At 41.2% G+C, this 12,284-nt stretch overlaps 1 protein-coding gene across 2 annotated transcripts in view; it reads right to left on the reverse strand.

The window, feature by feature from the left end:
* The window catches only part of stub1 (STIP1 homology and U-Box containing protein 1), a 42,774-nt gene extending 30,514 nt beyond the window's left edge, over window positions 1-12,260 (reverse strand). Inside the window, exons 1-2 of one of the 2 annotated variants that reach the window (XM_072560051.1) lie at window positions 11,775-12,260; window positions 8,176-8,226 (exon numbers count right to left, since the gene is read on the reverse strand). In XM_072560051.1, the coding sequence (XP_072416152.1) occupies window positions 8,176-8,226; window positions 11,775-11,888 (165 nt within the window). In that variant the 5' untranslated portion in view covers window positions 11,889-12,260. The remainder of the gene's footprint in view (window positions 1-8,175; window positions 8,227-11,774) is intronic. The other variant, XM_072560052.1, reaches the window with a different exon arrangement.
* Between the last annotated feature and the right edge of the window lie 24 nt (window positions 12,261-12,284).

Here is a 12,284-nt window from a genome sequence, read left to right on the forward strand (position 1 = left end):
CAAATACTAAAATAGAATAGTGTAAAGCCAGCAAAATAAATATATCTTCTGAGAGACATGGTCTACTCACGAGTTGCATAACAAAGGTCTGGCCCACTTTGTCTAATGGCAGAACACCAATCAATGATATTATCCTTGAAGTGTTAAGAATTGGAAGTTTTGCAAAAAGCCAACTTTTCCAACAAAGGACACTCATGAACGAGATTATTACAAGGATAAAACTAATCGGGAAGATCAATACAACAGAAGTGGTAAGTTGCTTAGCACTGCTCAAGCATAAATGACTTGGGTTGCTCTGCAGGTAAAATCATAACTTTCAATTATATTTTCTCAGACCGTAAACACAAGCATTTCAGAAAATACAAAATTATTCAATGTCAGGTTCAAGTACAGTGAGGTCAGAGACAAAATGGTAGTAGTTCTCTTTGAGTCATAACAAACCGTTCCCAATTGTGATAAGCACACCACATCAGTAGAAAGTTTGATTTGAAGTCCAGTTTACAGAAAAATTAAGAAAGAGCAGACTAATATACTGATCACTGCTCAAGAGTAACAGACCAAAAACTATTAACTGCCCTATTAACTGTGCTAAATGATATATTAAAATCAGTAAATGGGGCATAATAATTTTAAAATGTGTCTATCAACCATGCCAAATATGGCAACCTTCCAAGTTAAAATTGCCCACATAATCTCAGGACAGAGATTAAATTTGATCAAATCAAACCGTGCTCCACATGAGTTTGCTGCCACATTATTTTTCTTTTATTTCTTCCCTGAAGTACTTACGTAGATTCCCCTTAAATGCATTCATTGTCCAACCACACTGAGTAAAACAGCTTTTATCTGAACCTCTTATTGGGGTAATAAATGACTATTTAATTTTTATAGCCATTCGCTTTGGACACCTTCATAAATAGAAACATCTGATCTACATCTAGCCCACAAAAGCCCGCATGATTTTAGAGGCCTTTAGAACATAGAACATAGAAGAATACAGCGCAGTACAGGCCCTTCGGCCCTCGATGTTGCGCCGATCAAAGCCCACCTAACCTACACTAACCCACTATCCTCCATATACCTATCCAATGCCCGCTTAAATACCCATAAAGAGGGAGAGTCCACCACTGCTACTGGCAGGGCATTCCATGAACTTACGACTCGCTGAGTGAAGAACCTACCCCTAACATCAGTCCTATATCTACCCCCCCTTAATTTAAAGCTATGCCCCCTTGTAATAGCTGACTCCATTCGTGGAAAAAGGTTCTCACTGTCAACCCTATCTAACCCCCTAATCATCTTGTACACCTCTATCAAGTCACCCCTAAACCTTCTTTTCTCCAATGAAAACAACCCCAAGTGCCTCAGCCTTTCCTCATAGGATCTTCCGACCATACCAGGCAACATCCTGGTAAACTTCCTCTGCACCCGTTCCAGTGCCTCCACATCCTTCCTATAGTATGGCGACCAAAACTGCACACAATATTCCAGATGCGGCCGCACCAGAGTCTGATACAACTGCAGCATGACCTCAGGACTCCGGAACTCAATTCCTCTACCAATAAAAGCCAGTACGCCATATGCCTTCTTCACTGCACTATTTACCTGGGTGGCAACTTTCAGAGATCTGTGTACATGGACACCAAGATCCCTCTGCTCTTCCACACTACCAAGTATCCGACCATTAGCCCAGTACCCCATCTTTTTGTTACTCTTACCAAAGTGAATCACCTCACACTTAGCTACATTGAACTCCATTTGCCACCTTTCTGCCCAGCTCTGCAGCTTCTCTATATCCCGCTTTAACCTGCCACATCCTTCCTCACTGTCTACAACTCCTCCGACTTTCGTATCATCCGCAAACTTGCTCACCCAACCTTCTAACCCTTCCTCCAGGTCATTTATAAAAATGACAAACAGCAATGGTCCCAAAACAGATCCTTGCGGAACACCGCTAGTGACGGCACTCCAAGATGAACCTTTGCCATCAACTACTACCCTCTGTCTTCTTCCAGCCAGCCAATTCCTAATCCAAACCTCCAACTCACCCTCAATGCCATATCTCTGTATTTTCTGCAGTAGCCTACCATGGGGAACCTTATCAAACGCCTTACTAAAATCCATATATATCACATCTACCGCTTTCCCCTCATCTACCTCCTTAGTCACCTTCTCAAAGAATTCAATAAGGTTTGTGAGGCACGACCTGCCCTTCACAAAACCATGCTGACTATCCTTGATCACATTATTCTTATCCAGATGTGCATAAATCCTATCCCTTACAATTCTCTCTAAGACTTTGCCCACAACAGAAGTGAGACTCACTGGCCTATAGTTACTAGGATTATCCCTACTCCCCTTCTTGAACAAGGGAACCACGTTTGCTAGCCTCCAGTCCTCCGGCACTGCTCCTGTAGACAAAGAGGACACAAAAATCAAGGCCAATGGCTCTGCAATCTCCTCCCTTGCTTCCCAGAGAATCCTAGGATAAATGCCATCAGGCCCAGGGGACTTATCTATTTTCACCCTTGCCAGAATTTCCAACACCTCTTCTCTACATATCTCAAAGCCATCCATTCTACTTATTCGTGCCTCAGTATTCATATCGACAACAATGTCCTGTTCCTGAATGAATACTGACGAAAAGTATTCATTCAGTGCCTCCCCAATCTCTTCAGCCTCCACACGCAACTTCCCATTACTATCCTTGATTGGACCTATTCCTACCCTAGTCATTCTTTTATTCCTAACATACCTATAGAAAGCCTTAGGGTTTTCCCTAATCCTACCAACTAAGGACCTTTCATGTCCCCTCCTTGCTGCTCTTAGCTCTCTCTTCAGGTCCTTCCGGGCTACCTTATAACTCTCAATCGCCCCTATTGAACCTTCACGCCTCATCTTTACAAAGGCCGCCCTCTTCCATTTAACAAGGGATTCCAATTCCTTATTAAACCACGGCTCCCTCACAAGACCCTTTCCTCCCTGCCTGATAGGTACGTACTTTACTATATCACTCTTCTGCCTTCTCTCTACACAGTTATAAAGTCAGTGTTTGACCAGGCTTTCCTAGTGGTTATAATTCTGATAGCTTTGTAAGCTTCTTTTGCTTCTCATACAGCATTTTGGCACCTTGTGTCGTACAGCACAAACTCTTCACTCCAACCAGTCATAGGATCATAGAGATATACAGCACGGAAACAAACCCTTCGGTCCAACTTGTCCATGCCGACCAGATATCCCAACCCAATCTAGTCCCGCCTGTCAGCACCCAGCCCAATTCCCTTCAAACCCTTCCTATTCATATACCCACCCAGATGCCTTTTAAATGTTGCAACTGTACTAGCCTCCACCACTTCCTCTGGCAGATCATTCCACACACGTACCACTCTCTGCACGAAAACGTTGCCCCCCTTGGGTCTTTTTTATATCTTTCCCCTCTCACCCTAAATCTGTGCCCTCTAGTCTGGACTCCCCGACCCCAGAGAAAAGACTTTGTCTATTTATCCTATCCATGCCCCTCATGATTTTGTTAACCTCTATGAGATCACCCCTCAACCTCCGAAGCTCCAGGGAAAAGTGCCCCAGTCTGTTCAACCTCTCCCTATAGCTCAAATCCTCCAACCCTGGCAACATCCTTGTAAATCTTTTCTGAACCCTTTCGAGTTTCACATCATCTTTCTGATAGGAAGGAGATCAGAATTGCACACAATATTCCAACAGTGGCCTAATTAATGTCCTGTACAGCCATAACATGACCTGCCAACTCCTTCACTCAATACTCTGACCAATAAAGGAGAGCATACCAAACACCTTCTTCACGATCCTATCCACCTGTGACTCCACTTTCAAGGAGCTATGAACCTGCACTCCAAGGTCTCTTTGTTCAGCAACACTCCCTAGGACCTTACCATTAAGTGTATAAGTCCTGATAAGATTTGCTTTCCAAACTTAATGCCAAACTTAACCAGTCCCGCCTGCCTGCTTCTAGCTCATATCCCTCCAAACCTTTCCTGTTCATGTACTTATCAAAATGTCTGTTGAACATTATAATTGTACCCGCATCCACCACTTCCTCAGGAAGTTCATTCCACACACGAACCATGCTGTGTAAAAAATTTTGCCTCTCATGTCTTTTTTAAATCTCTCTCCTCTCACCTTAAAATTGTGTCCCCAAATCTTCAAATGTCTCATCCGAGGGAAAAGACAACTACATTGAACTATACTTATATCTCTCATTATTTTATAAACTTCTATTCATGTCACCTCTCAAGCTCCTATGCTCCAGTGTAACAAGTCCCAGTCTTTCTTTAAAACTCAAGCCATACCAGGCAACATCCTGGTAAATCTCTTCTGAACCCTCTCCAGTTTGACAGTATCCTTCCTTTAACTGGGCGACCAGAACTGGACATAATATTCCAGAACAGGCCTCACTAATGTCCTGTAGAACCTCAGCATGACTTCCCAACTCCTTCATGAGCAATGAAGGCAAGCGTGCCAAACGCCTTTTTAACCACCCTGTCTATATGTGACGCAACGTTCAAAGAATTACATACCTGAACCCCTAGGTCCCTCTGTTCTACAACACTACCTAATACTTAACGTCTATCAGTTCCCCTTTACCAACACTGCTTGTTATATTCTGAAAGCTCTAGCAAATTTAGAGCAATTGAGTCATAGAGATGTACAGCACGTAAACAGACGCTTAAGTCAAACTCATCCATGCTGACCAGATATTCTAAATTTGGCCTATGTGTCTAAAACCTTTGTGTTCACATACTGATCCAGATGTCTTTTAAATATTGCAATTGTACAGACCTTGACTATTCACTGTATCCATGCCCCTCATGATTTTATAAACCTCTATAAGGTCACTCCTCAGCCTCCAATGCTCCAGGGAAAATAGCCCCAGCCTATTCAGCCTCTCCCTATAGCTGAAACCCTCCAACCCCCCCCGGTTCTTTTCTGAACCGTTGCAAGTTTTACGACATCTTTCCTACAGTAGCGAGACCAAATTGAACACAGAATTTGAAAAGCGGCCTAACCAATATCATGTACAGCCACAATACGATCTCCCAATTTTTATACTCAATGCACTTACCAATAAAGGCAATCAAATCAAACACCTTCTTCACTACCCTGTCTACCTGTGACTCCACTTTCAAGGAACCCCAAGGTGTCTTTGTTCAGCAACACTCCCCAGGACTATCATTAAGTGTATAAATCCTGCCCTGATTTGCTTTTCCAAAATGCAGCACCTTACATTTATCTAAATTAAGTTCTATCTGCCATTCCGCAGCCTATTGAATCAAGGTCCCATTGTACTCAGAGATAAACTTCTTCGCTGTCCACTACATTACCAATTCTGGTGTTATCTGCAAACTACTAACCATTCTTCCTATATTCAGATCCAAATAATTTATATAAATGATCAAAAGCAGTGGACCCATCACCCAGTACACTGCTGGTGAAAGGTCTGCTATAAAGTACTCAACAACACCACAGTCTGAAAGTGATCCATTATCAAGACAAACCTTGAAAGAAATCTTTGAAAAATCAGATGTGAAGTACAGTTCTGAAGAACAGCCATACTAGATTTGAAACATTACTGTTTCTCTCTCACTCCGTAGATGTTTTTTTTAAAAAATCACTCGGATTTGTAATAATCTGCAGCACCAAACAAGGGAAGTTCTCAGTGGCAAAATGGCAGGTGCAGAAAAATAGTCACTAGCACGAAAACGGAAGAAATCTGAAGACACAAGACTTTTAAAATAAGTTGATAGAAAAAAAACAAGAGTAGCACATGACATAGTCAATGGGGTCCAGTAAAATAGATTAATAAATTCAATGGTATCACCATCACTGAATCCCCAAGATTAACATGTAGTGGGACAGTGCTGATTAGCCACATAATGATTGCTTTGGACGTATATTCAACAGCAAGTGGGTGATGTCCACACTCCCCAAAACTTTAACCTTTTGAGGACGAGTGCAAGTCCAATGGGAAGGTGGTGCATTGCAGCAATGTCACTATATTAGCCCAGAGCCCCAGCATAACGTCCTGAGGACATGGACCAAATCCTATAATGGCAGATATTGAAAGGGGAGTTCAATAAAAATCTGGACTTAGAATTTAGTTCCATGGCAACCATATAACTACTGTCGAGTGCTGCAAGTAATCATCTGTTCACTAATGCTCTTTCGGAAAGAAATCGGCCATGTCTATCCAAACTCGTCTACATGCGACTACAGACCCACAGTGGTTGACTCTTAACTGGCCTATCACTCAGTCTATCAAGTTACTCAGTTCAAGCACAATTGGGAATGGGCAGTAATGTCAGTGATGCGACATGAACAAATAAAAGAAAATGACAAAGGACAATGCAATCTACTTGACTAACATTAAGATTCCTTATGTTGTAATGCTGCAAGATATTGACTCAGTATAATTAATTTTTCATTCATATTATTTAATGCTAGAAGTGCATCATACAACAATAATTTTTCAACAAATTTTACAACTTATAGAAGGCTCCCACGAAACCAAGCTAGAGTCAACTAATTAATGAGTATTGCAACACTATAAAGTTGATAACAGACACCTGGGAGTGGCATCTTTTATAAAAAAAGAGCACACTCACATTGAGATCTTTCACACTGGATCCCATTCCTGGCAACAGCAGGTGGTTGCGCTGAACTACGTCAAATGTGACTATCTGCTACACAAGGCATGCGAAGAGCACAACTGCGTACACCACCTAATCACCTAACTAATAAACAAGACCAGCTGATGTTAAATGCAGCAATATCTGATATACTCACACACATGACACAGTCCATGTCATAATTTACCCTATGTGCCTGTCTTCTCAAACAACACCAGCCGAGTATTGTCATGGTTAACCTAGCTTTGCTTGCAGTCAGATAATGTTCTAAAATCTATTTTAAACAAATATGATCAGAAATCACTTTAAACATTGTTAGATTTCATAAATGTAAATGGCAGGGAGCACCAAGTGAAATACATATCTTGTTCACGCTATTTCTTCCATATATAGTGGGAAATAATACTCTTTCCTGATGTTTCTTTCTGACAAAAGGTTACCATACTCAAAACACTAACTCTGTTTCCCTCCCCACAGATAATGCCGGATGCTGAGTTTCTCCATCAATTTGTTTTGGTTCTGGAGTTGGCTTACCCTGATGATATTAATTATGAGGAATGCGCCCCATGCAAATGACAAGGGGACAGGGTATGACTGTGAAGTAGCCACCAAAGCCTCCAGGCCCCTAGGACATCACATTTATGGCTGGACTGTTTGGGTACTTGATGTCGAGGGATAAATTTGCAAAGAGGGAGATAGTAGTTGTAGGCCCACATATCAAAAAGAAAAATTAACAACTGTTAGTAAACTTTTTCCCTTTGACAGGAACATAGCAAAAGGAGTAGGCTATTCAACCCCTCAAGCCCGGTGATTCAATTATATCATGGCTGATCTGTATCTTAATTCCATCTACCCACCATCGTTCTATAATTCTCAATACCTTTGCCTAATAAAATTAATATAATGAATGTTGTCAGGTATGTTTAAATCAACAGAAATAGCTAATAAAAAATACAGAAAATCTTACCAGTGTAAGCTTTGTCCAAACAATGTATACTGAGATATATTTATGGTGTTTCTTATTTTCAAAATATATAGGTTATAATTACCATACAACTCAGTTCTTGCATTTGATATCAGTGCTACTAATGTTGCAGGTACCACCTGTGAAAGGAATCACCAACGATACTACATGGCAAAGTGACTGAAATGAAACAGGTCACACAAATTCAGCTAACAAGTGTGATAAATACATAAACAACAGTTTATCATGGATAACTAACATTAAATATAAAAACATTATAGTTGCATCGATTTCCATCCTGTATCACTGCAAGTGTGAACACAGAGTTCCATACTACCCACATCTTCATGCGAATCACATTTGACTCTTCCTGCTGAAGACAATGTCCATTGCATCAAAACCTCACTGCTAGAATGAATAGTAAGCGCACAGATTCAAATTCTTGCTCTATATTGTCATACCACATATTTTGTCTCTGTCTATGACGTTCCACTCTAAACATTAAGAAAACATAAGTAACATTTCGTCAGTGCTAGTATGCAGCCTTACCGATCTCCACCAGCAACAGGGGCACTCTCTCCGCTTCAGTTCCTTCCTGACCTGCCGATTTTAAAAAATAGTTATATTTATATTGACGGTGAGCCAGGGAGATAGCACCTTAAGACTGGCTCGGTGACAAGTCATTCAATGCAGTGTGGGAGCACTGATGAGACAGCCGAGAAAAGACCTAACCTTCATACCTAGACTATACAAATGAGACGCCACTGAACAACAATGCAAGGGTTTACATATGCTCCAAAACTGAACATACCATACTCTATCTATTCAGATACAAACCATAAAGTCTAGGATATAACACCAAAGTTGAGATTACCAAGACATCTTATAAACACATCTGATCGGCAAGGATGAATTTGACCGAAGAGTCTGTTTCCGTGCTGTATATCTCTAAGACATTTCTGTTCCTCTGTTATCAAAGAGATTCACACAATATTTGCTGCAAAGTTTAGGCTGACAACTTGTTTTAGACTTAAAAATACAATCTAACTAAAATAGGTTGTGAAAGTAGCTTTCCAAACATGTTTTATAAAATGGAGAACTGAAAGGACCTGGCTCTCCCCTGTCACTGTGGGACACTACATAAGGAGACAAAAAATGGTTAAGATAATGGCAGATGGAGATCAATGTGAGAAACTGTGAGGCCATCAACTTTGGCTCACAGGGAGTAGTGGACAGCAAATGGATTTAAGTGGCCATGTAGACAAGTCTCTAAAACATCAGTGCTCAGGTACAAAGACCAATCAAAAATGATACTGGAATGCTGGGTTTTCTCTCAAGGAGGTTATAACGCAGAAGTGATGAAATGATACATTCATCAACAAGTCTTGTGCACTTTATGTCAGGTGCAATACAAAATTTGTTGGAAAAAATGTAACCACAGATGGCATCTAATTTTACATCCTGGCACTGCTTAATTGTTTTTGCCTCTCCACAGATACTGTCAGACTGGAGTTTCCCCAACACTTTCTTTTTCATATCTCCACTATCCACAGGATTTTGCTTTTATTTGTTGAAATGATGCTTCAGCTGCACAGCCTTGCTCAGCGCAATCAGCTTTGGACATGAAATTTCAGGGAAAATAGAATGGCCCTGAAGATGGCATCGTATAGAATGAAACCACAGGTAAAATTATGGCATATCTAGCAGAAACTTGGTTTGCAACCACTTGACTTTAGAAAGTCAAGGCATGAGATTCATGGGGTTGAGTGTCCTATTATTATTCATTCCTACTTCTAATGTAGGCCTATTACTCAATCCTATGGAGCAATAAAACGTATAAATGGCCTACAATCTATAGGGAAACAGAAACATCAAAACATTGACAAATTTTATGACACTAATCTCTGGAGGGATGGGGTATAAAAAAAGAATCTGCTCAAATTCTGAACATTAAAACAGCAAAGTGTCAACATTATGGGGAAAGCAGAGCCAATGAGATGTCCAAAACATTGGTAAAAGAATTGAGACATCACAGAGCATCTTCACACATAAACTAATATGGGTTAGAGGTGAAGACACTGAACTATGAAAACAGTTAACACTGAATAATGAGGAACAGTTCTTTCTGTTTTAAGAAAGAAGAAATTGAATCAGTATCCAGAAATAAAGTACTGCATTCATTTTCACATTTTTTTGTGCTTTGTTTCAGGTGCAATGATCTCGTAAAAATTGTTTAAAAATGCAATTGATCACATCTAACATCCAATGTTCATATAGCCTAAAAGATTTATTTATTGGGGCCAGGCAACACAATGGCTTAAGTGCATAGTTGTAAGACTTAGCCTTCTATCAATGACCAATTCAGCTGATAAACATACATTGTGAGAAGAGTCCGACTACTGAATCATGTAGATGCGATGCAAAATGAAACTTTTAACTTTACTATTCAAATCTTAAACATACACATGCGCAGAAGTACCAAAACTGGCCAGTTATCTAAAAGTAGACTTAAACTCTTCAGCCTTTGCAGGAACATAATAGCAGTATATACAAATTAATCATACAAGAATATAAAGGACAGGAGCAGAAACAGATTATTCCTCCCTTTAACCTGGTCTGCCATTCAGTTAAATCTGCCTGATCTGATTGCAAACTCAACTTGACTTTCGTTACTCTATTGTGATGACCCTCACTCCCTTGCGGATCAAAAATCTGTCTAGCTCAACTGTCTAGCCTAATTATATTCAGTAACATAGCATTACTGCTCCATTGTGGTAGACAATTCCAAAGATTAATAACCCGCAGGAAAAAAAGAAAGAATCTTCACTTCCATTTTAAATGAAACATCTCATTCTGAAAATCTGCCCCCAGTTCTGAATACCTGCACACGGGGGAAACATCCTCTCAGCATACAACCTGAAAAGCCACTTCAGAGCATAAATCAATAAAATCACCTTTCACTTTTTAAATTCATAGAGGTGCCAACCTGCTCTATTTTTCCTCATAAGGCAATCCCTTCAAATTAGAGAACTGCCTACAATGAAAGTATATTCTGTCCAAAATAAAGAGACCAAAAATGTATACATTCTTAATTGTGGTACAACATATATCCTGTACAGAAAAGGCTAGACATTTTATACTCCATCCTTATTTATATCCTTATTTACCCACATGCCAACTTTTGTGAATCATGTCCAAGGGCACCCAGAACCTTCTGTACCACACTGTGTCTCTCCATTTAAGATTCCACTTTCCTATTCTTGCTAACAAACAGCACAATTTTCCAACTTGTACTCCATCCATCAAATGCTTAACTATTCGCAAAACCTATCTACAATACAGTACACACCAGCAGGTTTTAAAACAGTCTCTAACCTACTGTTGTTAGACTACAGAAAGGACTCTCAAACTCTTAACCTGTACCTGTGCTTTTGTTTTTGCCACTGTTTACCTATTATTTACTTACCTATGCTACTTAACGCTGTGATCTGCCTGTATTGCTCACAAAACAAAGCTTTTCACTGTGCCTTGATACACTAGACAATAAATTCAATTCAATTCCCTTTACAAACACTGTTTCCTCCTCAGAACTTTGCATCTTCTACGAATTCTGCAATATCAAAATGGCTGAGGGAAAAAAAAGACAGATACAGAATTCAGAGCCTGTTACAACTGTGTGATCTGATAATGCTTTCAATTGCATTATAAACAACCAAAATACAATTTTAGATAGTTTATGGTCACACAGATTCCAAGCTTCATCATTTGGACATAGTCTTTTAAACACAGGGCCTAGAAAATGATGCAACAAGTTCATAAATATATCTTCAAACAACCATTCACTTTTTGATTCAGGTAATTCCCCCCGGTGTACAAATGTATATAATTAAATGCTATATTTGCTGAATTTTGAGCCACCAGCGTTGAGTCATAGCTGCACCGAATACAGCAGTAGAACAAACCACATACGGGAATAACCAAAACCCGAACACCATTATTCCACCCTGAAGAGTCACACGAACCCTCTCAATCTGACATTAGAAAATTAAAAAGCAAAAAAGAAAATGACAAAGCACAATGAATGAGAGGCATTTCATGAGGTCTTTACAGGGCTCAGGCCTCTCCCCGACACCGGCTGAGATACTCACTATGGCCTTGCTGTAGGAGGCCGCGGCTTCCTGGTACTTTCTGTTGAGGAACAGGCGGTTTCCTTGCTCCTTCAGCTCCTGAGCAGTCAGGCTCTTCTCGGGGCTTCCAGACATGCTGTAGCTTTACCTCCCCCGCACCCCCGGGTGAATGCAGGACACAGGGGGGGTGTGGGAGAGAGGAGAAGTGAGACCCCGGCTTCCCCGCAGCTGCTGACGGGCCCGATGGTGGGTAGGAGAGTCCCGGGCTGTGATGGGGGGGAAGGGTGAGGCCTAGGCCCAGGGATGAGGGGAGGTTGCGGTGGTGAGGAGCCCCCCCGAGTGGGAGAGTGGAGGCCGGACCGGGGAGTTCAGAGGCGGGAGGCCGGGCGGGGAATCGGTCGGAGGAGCGGCGCCTGCTGTTTGTGTACAAACCGCACGCAACCGGCCACGCTCAACGGCGTCATCCACCACGGCCAGCCCCGCCACTGGCGTCGCGCGTCCCGTGACGACATCTCCCCGCGCCGCGGACGC

Source organism: Chiloscyllium punctatum, chromosome 40, assembly GCF_047496795.1.
Source record: "Chiloscyllium punctatum isolate Juve2018m chromosome 40, sChiPun1.3, whole genome shotgun sequence".
Lineage (NCBI taxonomy): Eukaryota > Metazoa > Chordata > Chondrichthyes > Orectolobiformes > Hemiscylliidae > Chiloscyllium > Chiloscyllium punctatum.